Source organism: Ambystoma mexicanum, chromosome 1q (assembly GCF_040938575.1).
Source record: "Ambystoma mexicanum isolate Mex_15411 chromosome 1q, UKY_AmexF1_1, whole genome shotgun sequence".
Taxonomy (NCBI): domain Eukaryota; kingdom Metazoa; phylum Chordata; class Amphibia; order Caudata; family Ambystomatidae; genus Ambystoma; species Ambystoma mexicanum.
The window spans coordinates 100,612,499-100,633,361 of record NC_090922.1 but is presented as its reverse complement, the minus strand read 5'-3'; the positions used below and the strand labels follow the sequence as shown (position 1 = coordinate 100,633,361).

Below are 20,863 nucleotides of genomic sequence, written 5' to 3'. Positions count from 1 at the left end.
CTCTTTTTCTGATTCAATACTGTGCTTTGTCTTCTTTCTGGCTATGGGGGCGGCCTGTGCACTGTTGCTCTCGAGTGCCAATGGTGACCTCTACAGCCGGTGTACCCAAACCCTATGAGCTGGGTCCTGCATGTGGGATGTTAGGGCTGCCTTGTGTGGTCGTTTGGATCAAACACCCTAAAGCATAAGGGTGGAGGCACAGTGCGTATAAGTGATTGTTACAAGCCATGTCGTTCTTTATTATAATAATAATTTATAATAATACTGGGTTGGGGGTGAGCAGACTCCCTCTTTGGTCCTCCATGGCCATTTATTACTTTGTTTCCCAAACAGTTCAGGTCGTCTACCTTGCTTAGCAGGCAGGGATTCGATTAGCCCACTTCTTGTGTAGGTAAAGCACCAAGAATGATCAAAAGGAACTCGGGGAGATGAAAAGCAGCTACAGAAATCTACCTGCCAATGGCGGATCCACCATGCGATCCAACATGTCATAGCATGAAATATCCGATTGAGAATGGGGCAAATTTGCCAGTGGAGGTCCCTTTGCCAGGGACCTCCACTGGCAAAGATTTCATTGAAATCCCCCGTCTATATTCATAAGTCATTTGCAAGGGTGTCAAGATACTTTGTGCGGTTTGAATTCTGAGGCCCTGGGTCTGTGAAGGAGAGTTTCATTCTAGATAAGTGATATGCTCCCACACTCAATCTGCACCCCGGCCGAGCCAGTTATAGCCCCAGTTGTAACACTATGCTCTGCAAGACATCGAACTATTTCCTCGATTTGGTAGGTTTTTGCACTTTTTAAAAAGAAATAGCGTGTAACCCCATTTCCACAGATACATAGCATTTTGTGAATGTTATGTTGCTTACCACCTTTCGTCATAAAAATTACCTTTCTAATAAACGCCAATTAGCCTTTTCATCAACCTGGATATGCCAACTGAATCACAGCCCGCCCCTTTATGCAGCTCTGCTGTGCCATTACAGGAGAGGAACAGCCGCCTGCAAATAATTCCAAGCTCACAGCCCTCCTAGAGGTTGTGGCTTTATTATGGCTCCTGGGGTCGCCTAATGCCAGCTTTTGATCCAAGCTATACTCACCAGCTTTTCTCCAGATTTCTTCGGGCATGTAGCCAGCCTGAGGTCGGTGTGAAAACTCTCGATGAGTTTCTGAAATGAGAGCAAAGGGCACTATTAATAAATGTGCGACAACTGCCCGCAGAGCCACTGTAGGCGCAGTGGTGGGTTAGAACACAGACATTACAAGTGGTGGGACAAGGAGGGACCTAGAAAGGAACGCGGCAAATGGATGTAGAGAGCAGCGGGGAACGCTGTTCTAACGCTAGAATTCACGTGGGAGTCGGATCGAGAAAAGAAAGATGGCTGGACATGGGAGAGGTTCTCAAAGAGGATAGTATGTGGCTGAACTCGTATGGAAGAGCCGTGTTATGTGGGAGGTCAGATGGAGACTAAGGGCCCTATGAAATGGTACAACAAGACGCAGGCCCGTGAACAGGGGGTGGCGAACCCTGGAGAAAAATGGTAGAGCACACACAGCCACAGAATAGAAATATGTGGCAGTAAAACCAACTGAGAAACGAAGTGGGGGGGGGGGGGGGCAGGGCGGCAGACAATGGGAGGGAGACGTGAAGCACCTTGTAATATTCTCAATGGGAGAGGTGGCAGCGGACCGTGAGCTATGCACAGAAATGTTGAGGCATGACAGAAACTGCACAGTGGTGCAGGAGAGAGAGGGCAGGAGTGCGGCTGTAGGACAAGACAGAGGGCCCTTTGCGGTGTCTTGACAGAGGGATAGCCTTGTAGAGTCTGTTTCATGTATGTTCGACAGACTTCCATGGATCTAATGTCTTCTAAAATGCATCCCAGTACACCATTAGACAGAGATCACCCAAATTGGACCTACCGAGCTGTGGTGTTTCGGTGTTTGTGGAGCTGTTGAGTGGGCGTGGCGTCTGCTGGGGGGTGGAGGTCACACTTTTCTTCATTTCCTCAGCATCACTGTACCGACGGATCCAATGATTGAGTTCCTCGCGGTCTGCTTCTTGGCAGCGTCGCAGCACTGTCAGAGAGCGCCGCGTTTTCTCCACCATGTCCATGATGCAGTTCAACAGCTGGAAAAAAGCAGGGAGTGACCAAAGCCATGTTAGTCATCCTACCACAGAATGCGTCACTCCACCAAACACAAGAGTGGTGAGGCAGGACCAACCATAATCCCCCCGTTCCCCCCCCCCCCCCGCTTTCACAAGCCACAGTGGGCAGCCGCTGCAACAAGTCACAGCATAAACAAATATTTACTTTTAGAAAATCTTTGCAAAGAATCTGCAAATGGCAAGGACTTTCTTTTGCCTGTAGGCCTTGTCGTGTACCAGAATTCCCCATGTAATGCAAGAACTGCCCATATGCATTTAGGTGGAATTATTTACACTTGGGTAAACTAATGCTTCCTTGACCGTTCTGAAGAACCCACAAGCAGCCTCGCATTCTCAACACACACGCCCAATTGCAACATGTTAGATTTTAGTGGCTACTGTGCCAGTTTGTTGTACAGCCCAACTCACGGTTTTGCATTTTGTTAGCCAACAGTTCGGAAATGTGTTGCCTTGCTAAATCAAAAGCTTAATCTATATTTGGGAGTGAAAGGTCGGGAAGGCTTTTCTTCAGGGGCGTGGGGGGTTGGAACACAAGTAAAGCAATATATAGATATAAAAGAGGTTGCCCAACAAAACAGAGTTTCACTGGAGGAATCCGGTTTTAATGGTGTATGAAGTTTATTGCTGCGAAAGGGTTGGAAAGGGGAGGGTGTGTGGAATAGCAGGGAGCAGTACTTTAGTTTGATGCTGCCCCATCACCTATTTCCCTTTCTTTTGTAGAGACCTTTCTATAGAACTGAAGCCCTTGACTTTGTCAAAGTGACCAGGGCCAGATTTCAAACATAGTAGGCTAAAGCGTCTGGTCATATAACAGGACTCCTCCTCGCTCTACTTCAAACACTTTCTTCTCCGCTCCTCCGATACATACTTGCCCAACAGACAGCTTTTGAACCTTCCTCCAGTCTCATTACAAAGAACTCCCCAATCAAATAGCAAAGTGCATGAAGATCTACTCCACTGAAGGCTGCTGCGAACAGGGAGTCTGGTTAAGAACAATATCACAAGTCTGCCATAATGGACACATGGGACTCCCCTTCCAATTCGGCATCATGCAGAATAATGCGGAAAAGCCACCCACAGACTATAGAATGGGAGGCCACCTGACAACGATCCAGCCAGGATGGGTCCCCTTTATTGTGATCACCAAACTGGTTTTATAAAGGGCCAATGACATAGAATCAACGCTACTGCACATTGGGGGGGATAAGTCTACGAGCACTGAGAAAATGGGGCTTTAATGTTCCCCCACCCGCCTTCTCATACGCTGCCTCTGCTACAAAATGGGAGTTAAGCAAAAGCACCAAAGTTGCTTACCTTATTTCTACAAAAACAAATGGGTCAACCAACTACGTGGAAGGTTCAGGGCTATCACTATGCTTCTCTAATATCTACAGGACCACTTCATGGACTGCCATATGGATCCATGTGGGTAACACAGTCACCATGATCTCCGGGAGGATAGCTCAGCAGCAACGGGCTTGCCTTGGAAACAAGACGACACGAAGCAACACACGTTCAATCCCCGGGGCCGCGCTTAGAAAACCTCTGGTTAATAAGCGCATTATAAATACGCAACTAAGACATTCTTGTAAGCGCGCCTCGATGCCCCCAGGCTGTGTGGGTGCTTTAAAAAATGCAAATAAATAAAAATAAAATAAATAAATCTGTTTAGGGAAGGCACAAACCACCACCAGACCATAGGACCATGCCTGGCAAAACCCCAGGTATTGCTGCTTAACCTGCTCCTCTGTCTCGTGGGCTCAGGCACTGAAATGTTCGTTCTTGGTGCCTGTAGCCATAGTTGCTCACCTCTCACCTGGTTCCAATTCTTGAGTAACTCTTGAAAGGAGCCTGCAAGGCCAGAAGTTTGTGAATCATCTTAGATTCAGCGTTCTCCCGTGGCCACAGGGTGAACACAGTAATGAGAAATGCCCACTTCCAGCCCCACTTTCTCAAGGTATCACATACGGGGGTAGCCGCCAAACAATAGTTAGAGCATAAGCATGCTTCTGTATGCCATTATTTAAGAAAAAGTAGTTGTGGTGTTTGCAGAGATCACCACTAATCCATATTTGTGACAGAGTCTAAATGACCCCATTAGGTAAAGGCTACAGGCACATTCATTCGTACATGTAAGCACAGTACAGGACTTGCCTCGACTATGTAAGGACAAGTACCTCTCCGTTCAATATGTGCTTGCGCTATAAATTAGCGCTTACTAGACCTGCTTCTGTTTCACTGCAGTCTACTTTTATGTTGCACTTTACCAAACTGTTGTTAATGAATTGTTGTCTAGGTTCTTTTTGCTTTTCTTTTGCTTTCATGCTCTTCAGTCTACAACTCTTGTGTTTTGACAGAGTATAATTATGGTGGTCCGTCATAATCCCGAATTCAGAATCCCGAAAAAAAAAATCTCGAATAAAAAAGGCGGAAAAAAAAAATCGAATTTTCATATTTTTTTTTTGGCTCTAGTTACATAATTAAAATAAGTAAAAACAAAAAAAAAAAGGGGGGGTGGGAACCCCCCCATTTCGAACAAAAAACGTCATAAAAAAAAAATCGATATTTTTTTTTCGGCCTTTTTTATTCGAGATTTTTTTTTTCGGGATTTCTAAATTCGGGATTATGACTATAAACCTACACAATTACATGTGAACAACTTGTATTTTTGCATATTGACTATTGTAAAATATATTTAAGATACATGCTTCAAATGCTACCTGTTTGTTCTCACAAGTATCAAGATGCCCTACCTTAATTGTAGTTGGCCTGATATCATCAGCTTAATGTTATAAATTTGCACTATTATACGTTAAGGTCTTTTTCTGCCAGTACTGTGCTTACATTTACGAATGAATGCGCCTGTAGCCTTTACCTAATGGGGTCATTTAGACTCTGTCACAAATATGGATTAGTGGTGATCTCTGCAAACACCACAGCTACTTTTTCTTAAATAATGGCATACAGAACCATGCGTATGCTCTAACTATTGTTTGGCGGCTACCCCCGTATGTGATACCTTGTATACCTTAGCCTTAGGTTCCGCCTTTTGGGCTGCCCCTCCAGTTTAATCCACTTTCTCAAGGAACATTCTACCTGTCCTGGGATTCAGACACAAATGAGACCTTCTCGAAGCATTAGTAGCATCACACACTGACTGTATAACAGCATGCAAGCATGACTAACCAAAGAGAACACAACTGCAGCTGGTGCAAAATCATGCAGTGAGATGCTTACTGGGACTGAAAAGACAAGAAAAGACTATGGGCCTCATTATATGGAAGGCGGTAAGGGTTAACGGTCACGGTAATGGTACCGTGACCGTTAACCCTTACCGCCTTAATACAAGGTCCCTTTGCGGGTAGGTACTTTAAGGCCTGCTGTTTAGCAGGCGTTAAAAACCAACCCGCAAAAGGGACCAGGGTGCTAATTACAGTACCGCAATTTGGGGCACCGTAATTAGCGCCTTCCCCATTCCCATAGAGCCCTATGGGGCAAGAATGGGAATGGGGAAGGGCAATGGGGGAAGGGGGAATTACCGCCCCGCCAACCTTGGAATAGGGCGGTAATTCCCCTTTCCACCAAGGTGGTGCCGGTATTTTACCGACATGGACCAAGGTGCTAATAGCACCTTGGTCCTCCGCCTACCGTGTAATGAGGCCCATAGTCATCGGTAGAAACCAGGCATTTAGTCCCAACTTTATAGCCTCCCTTCACCCAGAAACTTGAGATATGGGAATAAAGGCCAACCATGTCAACAATAACCAATACAGAAACATGTGGAAGAAAAGACGCTTGGTTTTTTAGACACAAAGTATTAGAGCAATTTCCCACTAATTCTAAGCCTTCATCAAGGCCAAGCAAGCACCTGCTAGGAAGTAAACGAATATCCTTTCCCAACTAGTTTAGTTGGTAAGTAATGTCCGCCTCGATCCCCATCGCATAAAATCTGATCTCCCCTTATACCGTTGCTGTCCTCTCACGCTGAAGTAGACCGGAACGGGAAATTATATATATAACAATATGAGGCGTTTGTGTAACGTAAGTATATTTATTGAGTGCTACATTTACTACATAAACAAGTTACATGTATGAAAGGAGGAGGGAAGCTGCTAACTGTAAAGGGAGCTGGACAGTTGTCGTTTGATTGCAGCCCTCTCTTCTAGAACTCTATAGACACCTGGATTCCAAGCGTTATGATCCTACATACTATGATGTAGTCAGGCATGTCCCATAGAGATCAGGCAGCTCCAATTAGAAGGTTATAATACTACACATCTCCTTCCCTTTCTATTGTTCACAAACTATGTACATAGACTGACGGAAAATTGTTCTAGCTGGTTCATGTAAATTCCACATAGTCTTCCATCCTTTTCGGCAAACGATAAGATCTGCCGGATCTGGACATGCCTCCATCATATCTGGAGGTAGTGGCAAGGAAAATTGGGTTTGTTCAGATTTGCTATCACATTTCTTCTTAACAGTACTATAACAATCACTCTTCACCCCACCGTTCACATTTCTAGAAATTCTAACATTCCTGTCCGTCCTCTGCCCTACATTTCTCTTTTCTTTCTCGTTAAGAACCTTACTCTCACACATCCAAATTCTTTCCACATTCCATATCCTTTTATCCTCTGTTCTGACAGCATGGCGAAAAGCCTCTATTACCTTAATGGGTTTGGACCATTTGCATGGTCCACTTCTTAGAGCAGGAGGAAGTAACACCTTGACCAACTTACCAACAGCCGTAGACATATCATATTTGTTGTTATATACCTTCTTATCATAATTTACCTTGTTCCTTTTTTGCATTTCCCTAATTTTTTTCTTTGCATTTACTAGATCTTTCTCTATTTCCTTACTCTCTTTGATAAGCCAAATGGGAGCTAATTTGGTGTTTGCTTTCCTTCCCCTACTATGCTCAAAGGGAGAAATACCTGTACTGGTATGGGGTGTAAAACGATGTGCAATTACTTTCTCCCTGACAGCATCTTCCCAGTCCATCCCATTGGCCCAAGCCATCCTGATGGTTTCTTTCAAGATTTTATTAAAACGTTCCACTAATCCATTAGTTTGGGGATGGTAAATGGAGCTGGTCTTATGCTCAATGGCAAATTTTTTACAGAAGTCTGCCACTTCTTTAGACTTAAATTGAGTACCGTTGTCGGAAAGAATACTTCCTGGATACCCTTCCCTCTCACATATATTTGATAAAAATTCAACCACAGTTTTGCCCGTGACACTGGAGGTAATTAAAATCTCTACCCACCTGGTGAGGAGGTCTATAACTACCAAACAATATTTTTGTACACCTTTACAACATATGGGACCTAAAACATCCATACTTATATCCCTCCAAGCACTATTGGGAATGTCGGTGATAACCATTGGTTGCCTGGAACCCACACACTTTTTCTCATCATCACAACAAAGGATACATTCCCTAATATATCGTTCGATCTGCAGATCGCAGCCAGGCCACCAATAGTCATTCCTAATTCTTTGTTTGGTCTTTATTACTCCTTGATGACCATCATGTCCTAGTTCTATAATCTTTGAACGCAGATCCGTTGGAGGAATGACTTTATCTCCTCTCATCATAAAATCCCCGTGTACATGAAGTTCATCTGCAACAGGCCAAAAAACACTTAAGTTGGCTTCTTCAAATTTGGATTTCTTCATACACTCATGACTTTGAATTAAATTTTTTAATTTCTTGATGTTATGATCATTTGATTCGGCATGATCCCAATCATCCTTTGATATGGAAGAAGTTTCCACGCAGAAGACAACTTCCATGTCTTCATCTTCATCGACCACCTCAGAAATGTTGGTTAAGCGAGATAGGCAATCAGCAGACACATTCTTTATTCCTGGAACATATGTCACAGTGTATTTGAACTCTTGCAGCATCATGACCCATCTTCTCATCCTGTTGGAAACTTTATTAAGACCTTTTGACATGAATACTTGAGTTAAGGGCTTATGATCAGTTCGAAACTCAACCTGGTTTCCCCATATGAAGCTTCTAAACTTGTCAGCTGCCCACTTGATGGCTAAAGCTTCCTTCTCTATAGTGGCATATGAAATCTCTGCTCCCTTGAGTAATCTCGATGCAAAAGCAATTATAGCTTCGTGCCCATCCTTCTCTTGGGACAACACCGCCCCTAGGCCAACGTTGCTGGCATCCGTAGTGATGATAATCTTGTCACTGGTACTAAAATTCTTTAATGCAGGAGCAGAATTTATCGCATTCTTTATACAATTGAATTCATCTTCACATTCTTCATTCCATTCAAACAGTTTCTTCTTAAGTGCCTCTCGTAATGGAACAGTATGGATAGCAAAATCCTTGACGAATTTAGAATAGTACTCAGCCATGCCAATAAATGTACGAATCTCATCCTTGTTACTCGGCCTCGGCATTTCCACAATGGCGTTGACTAATTGTGATTTCGGAAAAATTCCTTCTGCTGTAATTTTATGTCCCAAATATTCAATTTCTGTGCAATTTATCTTGCATTTGTCCTTGCTTAAAGTCATGCCTGCATCGCATAATTTTTTACATACATGTAATAGTCTCTCGTCATGTAGTTCTTGAGTGATGGCATGAATCAATATATCATCTTGAAAACAAATTACACCTTTGGTATCTTTGAACATCCCATGCATCACCTTCTGGAACACTGATGCTGCTGACACTAATCCGAACGGCATTCTTTTAAATTGATACAAACCATCAGGAGTTATGAACGCAGTCAATTTCCTTGAACTTGTGTGAAGTTTGATTTGATGGTAAGCAGATGATAAGTCAAGAGTTGAAAATATTTTAGAAGGTCCAATGGTAGACACAATTTCTTGTATGTTTGGTAACGGATGCCGATCAGGTATGACACATTTGTTTAACTCACGTAGGTCAACGCAAATTCTAAGTTTTCCAGATTTTTTCCGTATCACAACAAGTGGTGAAACCCATTCACTGGCATCAATACTTTCTATGATTCCATCTTCTTCCATTTTCCTTATTTCCTTACTGACTTCCTCTCGTACAGCTAACGGAATGTTTCTTAATCTTTGAGCTATAGGTGTTTGGTCTGGTTTGAGTAATATCTGATGGGTATACCCTTGCAGACATCCTATTTTATCTCGGAAAACCTTTAGCAAACCAGCTTTACCTATAACATTGCCACCATTACTCGATTCAGAATTGCTACCACTTATAGACAAAACTGATTCCGAGCTGGTGGAATCCACTTTCACTCGTAATTTACTCTGGTGGGTCCAACTGAGCAGGGCAGTTTTCCCTTCACCAGTGATGTATATCTTGCCTTTGGCAACTCTGTTCTTAAATTTCAACTTTCCCCAATGCCAACCAATGACATTGATCTTTACACCTCCATATGCTCTTGGATTGATATCTGTCTCATGTAAAAACTCATGTTTATTTTTGTTCCAAAACTGTCTTGGCAGAAGCGTATATTTTGCACCAGTATCAACCATCATACATACTTCATTTCCGTCAATAGACACCATGGCCCTGGGACTTTCCAACACTTCTTCATCGTCATCATTATCAGTTATGGTGCATACACAATCTTCTTGAATTTCTCTCTCACTGCGATCACTATCAGAATTGTCTCCTATCCAGTTCATGGCATTGTCACGTGATCTGCAACATTTAGAGAAGTGACCCTTCCCTTTGCACTTGCTACAAATGATCTTTAATGCTGGACAGTCCGGGTCATCCGCCCAATGATTCACATTTCCGCATCTATAACACCTTCCTTGGCGTTTTCTTCCCACTTTCCTTGATTGATTCTCTGGATTGTTTTTTTAGAAACTTCGTATGATGGCCCTTTTTGACTATATTTGCTTGACCCTTTGTCCATCTTCGACAAATTGTATTGTTTTGTGACAGGTCTCCTTTTAATGATATCATTGTTGATCATGGAAATTGACTCCTCATCAAGGGTATCATGCGTTTTACTATTGGTGCTTCCTATCTTTACTTGTTTCATCTTATTTTCTAATTCTTTAACACACTCTTCAGTGTGTTCTACTTCTTTTGCCACTCGGAGAACAATGTCAAGAGAAGGATCACTTTCCGACCACAGTCTTTCCCTCACTTTGCTACTGCGACACTCTAACATAAATTGGTCTCTGAGTCTCTCTTCCAGTTGCTCATTGAAATTGCATGACTTTGCTAATTTCCTCAAAGCAGTGACAAACTTTTCCACACTTTCTCCCTCCTCCTGTGTGCGTTTGCCAAACTTGTAACGTTCTAAGATTATGCTCACTTTCTTTTCAAAGTGTTTGTCAATTTTTTTTACAGCTCGCTGGTATTCATTTAGGTCCACACTCTCCTCTTCTGATAATTCTGGAAGTGTTTCATACTTTTCTTGTCCAACCGGACCTAAACAGTGCAAGAGTAATGATTTCCTCTTTTCTGCGCCACAATTGGGACCACAAATCACACCTGCATAATGTTCAAAGGATTTTATCCACCTCTTCCAAGGCAAGGCAGGTTCATCAGTGCTGGGCATAAAGAAAGCAGGCGGAGGCACACTGCTAAACGCCATGACAACTTGGTTGAAATCAGTGCAAGCTCACAATCTGCAAAAAAAAATTGTATGTGGGGCACAGTAATGTCCAGAAAACGTGATGTACTCAGCTCATCCTATATAATACCTATCATTGTGCATGTATTTATTTGGATTGAGTAATTGTGTTCAACCACCTCCTGTCAGTAGAGAAATGGCTCCTCAGTACCATTTACAGGGTTAATATTCACTTGTGTAATGCTCAACATCAACGATTCCTTGAACTTGTAATGTAAGCTCCAGCGAGTAATATGCCCCTGATGATGACGTCGGTACTTTATTTGCTTCCAATGCACAGGTTTGCATTGGAGAAAGCGAACACAAAAAAACAGCGTACTGTCCCTTTAATGACTCCTTCCTTCTTCGGTACGTTCAACGCATGCGCGAACTCGGATAAACAGTGTCCACGGAGGAAACCGAAGGAAAGGCTGAGGCAGTCTGGTAACGTATAACACGGCCCAGCACATCGATCGAGTTTCACATAAAGGAAAGGCTGGCACAACGTGGTAATGTGCAGCGCAGCCCAGCACCTCAATCGAGTTTCTGATATGCCTTAATGAGGCGATTGGGACGCAGCGCTAGGATGATGCGTTGGGGCGAAATGCCGATCGTTACCTTCAGGATCTGGAAGACGGAGCCGCTGCTACACTCGGGCATGAGCGGAGCAGCTCCGTATACATGGATGAAGTACGAATCCCATCCTCGTCGCCAATGAAGTAGACCGGAACGGGAAATTATATATATAACAATATGAGGCGTTTGTGTAACGTAAGTATATTTATTGAGTGCTACATTTACTACATAAACAAGTTACATGTATGAAAGGAGGAGGGAAGCTGCTAACTGTAAAGGGAGCTGGACAGTTGTCGTTTGATTGCAGCCCTCTCTTCTAGAACTCTATAGACACCTGGATTCCAAGCGTTATGATCCTACATACTATGATGTAGTCAGGCATGTCCCATAGAGATCAGGCAGCTCCAATTAGAAGGTTATAATACTACACACGCCCTCAGGCACATGGCCCTTTCACATTTCTCAAATCGGCACCTATTAGGGCACCTATTAGGGCACCTGACGTTGAGCTGCCTCCTTCCCAACTCTCCCAGTTTAGTTTAAGCGCTGTCTCGAAAGTACCAACAAATAAGTAACTATTGCAGACTCTTGAAAAGGCGATTGGTCGTCCCAAAGTAAACATGATTGAATGTCTCTTCAGGTCTGAATGACCGAGAAACAATCTCTGGCCGGTGGCCACTGTCATTTGGTAGTATTGGCACATCCTTCTCCTGCATCTTGCTGTCCAGGGAGTAAGTGACTGCCGGGCCAAGGCTTGAATCACCTGCAATGGAGTGGTTGACTCGACTGCGTCACATTTCCGAGGAAACAGGAGGTTCTCCCGCACACAGTTGGAGAGCAAAATGTGCAGTCCATCCGGAGAGTTACTAATCCATGCACCTTCAGGATTCCTGGCCTTCACAATCAAGCACTTACAATGAACAAACCAGGGGGGATGGGAGGGACTGCGAGAATAACATTGCATGGCCCATCATAATACAACCACAGGTTGTGGCATTCCATGATTTGAACCCACTCATGCTATTATATTATATCTAATCTTGAATCTATATTTTTAATTATCTTAATTGAAAACAGAAAGAATACACCATCCACGAAAAATAGCAAAGGTGAAGGGCTGAATTCTTCTTTGGATTGGGTAAAACACACAGTAGTGTGTTTTACCCAAGTAGTCCGCTGCAGGTGCCAGCATCAACAAAGGGGGGGGAGAGGATAGTTAATGCTGCCCCCAGCTACTTCCAAATTATATATATGTTATTTAATGTTTAAAGATGGCCTGTCAGAGTCAAGAAGAGTGGAGCAACTACTAGAGACAGAACTGGTAAAGTAGCTGAGGGTTACTGAAAGGATCACTGTATATAACATATCCGAACAAAGACAGGAATGAATTTGCCCTTCTTTAGATGGGCCAATAACATGAGTACTAATGGCACCCATTACTAGAAACCATAAGGAGACAATTTAGTTTGTTGCTGTAATATCAAAATAATTATTAATATTCCCAATGGGATTCCCATCACCATAGCACCTTAATCAGAGCGCGACTGGGAGGCGCCTCTTGCCGCGTGCAGTACTAGATATGAACTGAGCCAGGATGGAGGCTCGCGTCCTTTGTGCTACAAATGAGGGAGATTCAAAGACCTCTCCCCTCACTCCTGATCTGCAGTCCCAAGCTGGTGCACCCCTGAGGTACTCCACGTTAGATCATTCCAATGCTCCTTAAGGCAATGCTAGCCACAGCTGCCTTGCCTCCATGAGGTCTGGCTACCCCTGTTCTCCATTAGCTACCTCCCTTACCCTCCTGTCCCCCTCCTTTGGACGTACGTTGTTCAGGTGCTTCCACTCCTCAGCCCACTCCCGTTCCGTTAGCCTGTGGTCAATGACTTCTTCTTGCCGGTTGCCATGCACAGCTGCAAAATAAAGACACAATGAGATTTCCCAATCCAATGGCTAAAGAAGCTGTTAATATTGCAGATTCTACTTTGGCGGCACCATGGGCAGCAGCGCAAAGGCGACACAGAATGTTCTGCATTGGACATACAGGCGCAGTATGTTTTAATGATAGAATTGGGCATACAGGTGCAGAATGTTCTAATGATAGAATTGGGCATACAGGTGCAGAATGTTCTAATGATAGAATTGGGCATACAGGTGCAGAATGTTCTAATGATAGAATTGGGCATACAGACGCAGAATGTTCTAATGATAGAATTGGGCATACAGGTGCAGAATGTTCTAATGATAGAATTGGGCATACAGACGCAGAATGTTCTAATGATAGAATTGGGCATGCAGGTGCAGAATGTTCTAATGATAGAATTGGTCATACAGGTGCAGAATGTTCTAATGATAGAATTGGGCATAAAGGCACCGAGTGTTCTAATGATAGAATTGGGCATACACACGCAGAATGTTCTAATGATAGAATTGGTCATACAGGTGCAGAATGTTCTAATGATAGAATTGGGCATACAGGTGCAGAATGTTCTAATGATAGAATTGGGCATACAGGTGCAGAATGTTCTAATGATAGAATTGGGCATAAAGGCACCGAGTGTTCTAATGATAGAATTGGGCATACAGGTGCAGAATGTTCTAATGATAGAATTGGTCATACAGGTGCAGAATGTTCTAATGATAGAATGGGCATACAGACGCAGAATGTTCTAATGATGGAATTGGGCATACAGGCACAGAATGTTCTAATGATAGAATTGGGCATAAAGGCACCGAGTGTTCTAATGATAGAATTGGGCATACAGATGCAGAATGTTCTAATGATAGAATTGGGCATACTGGCGCAGAATGTTCTAATGATAGAATTGGGCATACAGACGCAGAATGTTCTAATGATAGAAATGGGCATACAGATGCAGAATGTTCTAATGATAGAATTGGGCATACTGGCGCAGAATGTTCTAATGATAGAATTGGGCATACAGGTGCAGAATGTTCTAATGATAGAATTGGGCATACAGTAATGATAGAATTGGGCATACAGGCGCAGAATGTTCTAATGATAGAAATGGGCATAAAGGCACCGAGTGTTCTAATGATAGAATTGGGCATACAGGTGCAGAATGTTCGAATGATAGAATTGGGCATACAGGCACCGAGTGTTCTAATGATAGAATTGGGCATACAGACGCAGAATGTTCTAATGATAGAATTGGGCATACTGGCGCAGAATGTTCTACATTCTGCACCTGTATGCCCAATTCTATCATTAGAACATTCTGCGCCAGTATGCCCAATTCTATCATTAGAACATTCTGCGTCTGTATGCCCAATTCTATCATTAGAACACTCGGTGCCTTTATGCCCAATTCTATCATTAGAACATTCTGCACCTGTATGCCCAATTCTATCATTAGAACATTCTGCACCTGTATGCCCAATTCTAATGATAGAATTGGGCATACAGACGCAGAAAGTTCACCTGCAGTTCTTTGTCTGCCGGAGAGGGTCACTGCGTGTTTTGAATATAAAGAGTGCATGATAAATGCATGCTCGGTGGTCTGGACTGTAATGACAGTGCAATATTGCCCATCTGGCACAACAGTTCTGCTGGCATACTCACTGGGTAAGTCATTTGGTTTGTGCCTGGGTATTTTTTCTCTGCACAAGGGAATTCAGCAGACGAGGAGGCATATTCAGAAATGTTTTAGGCACAAAAAAACAAAACTTCCTAGGGCGTTGTGGTGGTCAAGCAATTACAAAAAAACTCAGACGGACTCAAAATTGTAAGTCGCTTGATGGCCAATTTTGTACGTGTGCAGCTTCTTCAGCCCTCCTACTCCTTAACTCGGTCCAATGCATTTCAATGGCAACTGGAATTTACTTTGTTCTTTGACCCCAAATGTCTCTCTTTTCACATTTCAATTTATTTGATGTTTATTTCCTGGAACAGAAATAGGCTAGCTACGTGCCAGGGGAGCTCCAAAACACCATCAGAGGTTCTGCTGTCATCAAACAGGCTCCGGACAAATGTCTGACAAGCAGACAGGTGGACTGGAATACACTGAGCTAGAGAGAATGTGAAGTAGTAGGCCATGAGTCTGATGGTATAGCCAAAAAAATCATGGGTGGAAGGTTCACAATCAATCTTTAACACTGGTATAGCTCTGCGCAACATTTTTGGTCCGTATGCACCATTGCAGAAAGGGGTCAGACATAAGCAAATCAGTCAGGTGCTGCCATCAATGGGAGCATTCCAGTCCAAACGGCTAGCTCAGGTCCCCTATGCATGGAAACACAAGAAACGCTAGACACGTTTCGGCCTTGTTGGGCCTCATCAGTGAGGTTCAGCGTGTTTCCCTGTGGACCAGTGAGCCTGGGATCCAAGTCTGGGCATACACTCTCTCACATACAGAGACAAACTATAACCCAAAAAGTGATAGGTGGAAGGTTTAGAATTAATCATAACCACTGGCATAGCTCTGGGGAAACTTCCACACCATCTGCGTCATTGGAAAAGGGGACCAGGCATACGCAAATGAATCAGGTACTGCCATCAATGGGAGCAGTCGAGCCTGAATGCCACAGGTTAAGATTAATTCTAAAACTTCCACCCATCACCTCTTTTTATTCATGATTCTGAGGGGAAAGATTACAGAGGAAAGTGGAAACATGTGATAAAGTTGGTTACGAGTGAGCGTAGAGTAATTATTAATAGTAAACAAAGCAACGTCGATATTTTTTGCATGTACATTTTTTACAAATGCATCAAAAGGGAATGATTTAGGAAAGCATATGATTTGCACTGATCCCATAACCTGAAATCAAAGGACAGTGTTATTGGTTAACTGAAGGCTCCAGTACTCACCAACTTGCCGATGTCGTTCCCGCAGCTCCCTGGGATCCAGGTGCCGGTAGGTGTCGCGGTAGTGGTGCGCTAGGGCCATGTCTTCCAGGCGGTAGTGCTGCGCTGGGGGAGGTGTGGGGTGAGGCAGTCCATTGGGGTGATGGCTCAGCCCATTGCTGGGACTGAAGCGCTGGGCAGGGCTCATGGTGCATGGCCGTTTGCTGAGGTGTTCGGTGATCAGGGTGTCACGATCCAGCCCATTTTCTTTGGTCCTGTTTCATAAAGAAGAACGAGATGATCATGAGAGCCAGAGTGCCGCGGGTAGGGCTGGATGGGGTGCCCCGGGGCCAGGAGGGACAGAAGGCAAAGAAGGAGGAGAGGCGTAATACAAAAGAGGAAGGGCGAGAAGACCTTTACCAAAAACCTGCATGGAGTTTTTGATGGGGTGATTTTGGTCCCAGAGAGAAGGGAGAAAGGGAGGGAGAGAAAGATCAAGAGAGCAAGAAAAATCCACAGCCCAATAGGGAGACCTCAAGGGTCCGTTTGCAGTATCCTTAGCCGCAGAGAGAGGGAATTGGGGGCAATGAAATACGAGAGGAGACCATGGAAGTCAGAGGGAAGGAGACCACTGTAGGCAACTGAATAGAGAGAGAAGAGCAAGTAGCGGCTTCCATAGAACAGATGCATTAAAGGTCAGAGTGTAGATGCAGACCCAATGGCACCAGGAAGAAATCAAACCAGGCCAGAGTGCCTCACACTCGCGCCTACTTTAAAAAAAAAAAAAAAAAAAAAAAGATTGAGCAATGGGAGAGCTGGAGAAAGCAGAGACAGGCCCTTGAGAGGCTGGGTGCTTCCCACCCATCCAGAGACAGGGGAGTTGGGCATGCAGGCCTTGGTCTCCCGAGAAGAGCGGTGGTGGTGTGAGAGGGAGTGCTGCAGGCAACGAGTCAGAGCTAGAGAGGCGAGATAGGAAGGCTGGAACGGCCACGCTCTGCAGGTCTGGGGTCTAACCTTTCAGGTGTCCGCCGCTTGCCATTCTCGTTCACCTCCATCAGGAGCTCCGAGGAGTCGATGGGCGAGGAGGCGTTGGCATCCAGCAGGAGCTGCTCGTGCTGCGCCAGGTACTGCGCCGGGGTCTGCTTTGCCATGCGGGCACAGTGCAGGAGCTCACGCTGAAGCAGTGGCAGGTTGGCCTGGGGAAGAGGGGGAATGGGGGACACCAAGTTAGACTCCACGTATGCACTCCTCTCGCAGCTTTGCATCAGCTTCTTGCTCCGTCCATTGCCTCGCAGTGCACAGCAAACATTCTACAAGCAAAAGCAATTCTTTCAAGAGGCTCCCTCCCGAGAGGATACAACCCAAGCAAGCTTCCACAATGGGGGCGGTCAGGGGGTTCGCCAATATCTGCGCTCTGAGGCACCTCTGCAGAGTTCATCTCTATTGAACACCTAATACTCTTCACATTTCATATTCTTATCAAACAGAAGGATATGTCTGGAGCACCTTTTGAAAGCGAGTGAATGCAAACCTCGAGGGTGTGGTGCTAAATCCGCTTAATATGCTTTGGGTATAGTGCGCATTCCTCTGCAGCAGTGCACTGGGCAATCCTCGGCAATAGGCTACTGTCCATGCCTCTGTGACAATGCATCGGTGTACAGTAGTAGGCTGCTTGTCCCCTGATAATCGACACTGTCCTCCTCTGCATCAACTCGCTGCATGTCCCTGCACATGCGCACACTACATGCCCCTCTGCCTGTAACAGGTTGCTATATAGCCCTGTACAGGCGCATGTTGCACATCCCCCTGCAGTAGATCACTGCATAGCCCTGTACAGGGGCATACTGACTGTCCCTCTGCCACTGCTCGCTGCCTACAGGCACGCACTGCGCATCCCTCAGCAACAGCACGCTGCCTAGCCCTCTACAGGCACGCACTGCACATCGCTGCCTAGCCCTCTACAGGCACGCACTGCACACCCCTCAGCAACAACACGCTGCCTAGCCCTCTACAGGCACGCACTGCGCATCCCTCAGCAACAGCACGCTGCCTAGCCCTCTACTGGCACGCACTGCGCATCCCTCAGCAACAGCACGCTGCCTAGCCTTCTACAGGCACGCACTGCGCATCCCTCAGCAACAGCACGCTGCCTAGCCTTCTACAGGCACGCACTGCGCATCCCTCAGCAACAGCACGCTGCCTAGCCCTCTACAGGCACGCACTGCGCATCCCTCAGCAACAGCTCGCTCCACAGCACTCTACAAGCGCACACTGAATGTCCCTCTGCAACAGCTTGCTACATAGCCCTAGACAGGCGCACACTGCGTGCCCCTCTGCAACAGCTCACTGCATAGCTCTCTACAGGCACACTGCAAGTTCCTCCGCAATAGTCCCTCGAAGTAATTTCCCTGTAACAAAACAGCGAGGTGCGTGTTCCTGTAGAGCTGCACGCTACATGCGCCTCTACAGCAGTAGCGCCCTGCGTGGCAAGTGGAGCGGCGGGGTCGCTAATGCTGGGCCCGCGCCGACTGCTGTGAGCGTGAAATGAGCCTGGGAAAAGGATTACAACTTGTCCCCGATGAAACCACACAATACAGAGGCGAAGAGTTCCGTTTTTTCCCATCGCGATAAACCCGGACAGCTGAAGCCAGCGCCGAACATCTGCTGTGAATATTTTATCGGACAGAAATGCCAATGCACGTGTCCCTCGGGAGAGGCGGGCGGCGAACTCAGCATTAACACACGAGCCAAAGCGGAAGATTGTTAATGAATTGCAAATGATCAGCAGATGGGCCCAACGTGCCATGTTCCTGCGTTACTGCTACCCGCTTCTGCTACCGCAGGCCCTCGTAACCATTAACACATCTGACATTTTGCTCAGCTCAAAAAGCCGTATAATAGACATGGGGCCTCATTGCGAGTATGGCGGCAAGTGGTAAAATTGGAGGTAACCGAGTTACCTCCAATTTTGCCACTACGCCAAATTAGGAGTTTTGGTGTTGAGTGGAGTATTTACTTCCAGCGAAACCCTGGAGGTAAATCTTCCCACTCAACGCCAAAAAATTGGCCGAATTACCATACCACTTGTAATTAATTCCGCCGGTGGTAATTCTGCCAAAAATCCCATAGGGCTCCAGAAAAAGGGGGATTTACACCACCTCCCACCACTTGTAAATCCGTTTGGTGGTATTTCAGAGGAATAACATCTGAAATACCTCCAAACTCGTAATGAGACCTAATGCTTGGACTACTTAGCAGTCATTACCGGGAGTGCTATTCGTCTTCTTGACGGTGCAACTTCATTGTTTAAGGACTGTGACGAGGGAAGATGGACCAAGGAGTGTTTGTGCACGTGTGCACAAAACAGACTATAGCATGGTCCTGAATGACTGTATGCAGCCCTGACAGATCCATGGTGATCTTTAGCTGTGATAGACTTCAGCACCCCCCACTCCTGGCCGATCCCCATAGTCCCCTGTGGCTCCATACAGATGAGGCGACTTCACTGTGCTGTGTTATGCATGCATCTTCACTGTGCTGTGTAATGCTTGCATCTTTCACTGAGCTGTGTTATGCTTGCATCTTTCACTGTGCTGTGTTATGCATGCATCTTTCACTGTGCTGTGTTATGCTTGCATCTTTCACTGTGCTGCGTTATGCATGCATCTTTCACCGTGCTGTTATGCATGCCTCTTTCACTGTGCTGTTTTATGCATGCCTCTTTCACTGTGCTGCGTTATGCATGCCTCTTTTACTGTGCTGCGTAATGCTTGCCTCTTTCACTGTGCTGTGTTATGAATGGATCTTTCCACGTGCTGCGTAATGCTTGTCTCTTTCACTGTGCTGTGTTATGCATGCATCTTTCACTGTGCTGTGTTATGCTTGCATCTTTCACTGTGCTGTTATGCATGCCTCTTTCACTGTGCTGTTTTATGCATGCCTCTTTCACTGTGCTGCGTTATGCATGCCTCTTTTACTGTGCTGCGTAATGCTTGCCTCTTTCACTGTGCTGTGTTATGAATGGATCTTTCCACGTGCTGCGTAATGCTTGTCTCTTTCACTGTGCTGTGTTATGCATGCATCTTTCACTGTGCTGTGTTATGCTTGCATCTTTCACTGTGCTGCGTTATGCATGCATCTTTCACTGTGCTGTTATGCATGCCTCTTTCACTGTGCTGTTTTATGCATGCCTCTTTCACTGTGCTGCGTTATGCATGCCTCTTTTACTGTGCTGCGTTATGCATGCCTCTTTTACTGTGCTGCGTAATGCTTGCCTCTTTCACTGTGCTGTGTTATGAATGGATCTTTCCACGTGCTGCGTAATGCTTGTCTCTTTCACTGTGCTGCGTTATGCTTGCATCTTTCACTGTGCTGCGTTATGCATGCCTCTTTCACTGTGCTGCGTAATGCTTGCCTCTTTCACTGTGCTGTGTAATGCTTGCCTCTTTCACTGTGCTGTGTTATGCTCGCATCTCTAGTAGCATCTCAGTGCCATCAATGCACAGAGGCTCGCTGCTTTGTGTCACTGTGCCTGGCCTAATGATACTGTGCCGCTGTACACAATCATAGTGTCCCAGGTTGTGTACGGACGAATTACATAGTCTTTCTCCGTCCCGTGCCACTGCACACAGCAGAAGTCTCGCGTGACACTGCATGGCCCCAGTGTCTTCTCGTATGGGCCAAGAATTCACTCACTGCTTCCAAAAATGAAATGA

The 20,863-nt window shown here is 45.3% G+C and overlaps 1 protein-coding gene across 3 annotated transcripts in view; it reads right to left on the bottom strand.

Moving 5' to 3' along the window:
* CBFA2T3 (CBFA2/RUNX1 partner transcriptional co-repressor 3) overlaps positions 1–20,863 on the bottom strand; it is a 164,582-nt gene that overhangs the window by 19,790 nt on the left and 123,929 nt on the right. For 2 of the 3 annotated variants that reach the window (XM_069635707.1, XM_069635723.1), the window contains exons 5-9: positions 17,163–17,344; positions 16,173–16,423; positions 13,145–13,257; positions 1,925–2,132; positions 1,102–1,170 (exon numbers count right to left, since the gene is read on the bottom strand). In XM_069635707.1, coding sequence (XP_069491808.1) covers positions 1,102–1,170; positions 1,925–2,132; positions 13,145–13,257; positions 16,173–16,423; positions 17,163–17,344 — 823 coding nt within the window. The remainder of the gene's footprint in view (positions 1–1,101; positions 1,171–1,924; positions 2,133–13,144; positions 13,258–16,172; positions 16,424–17,162; positions 17,345–20,863) is intronic. The other variant, XM_069635715.1, reaches the window with a different exon arrangement.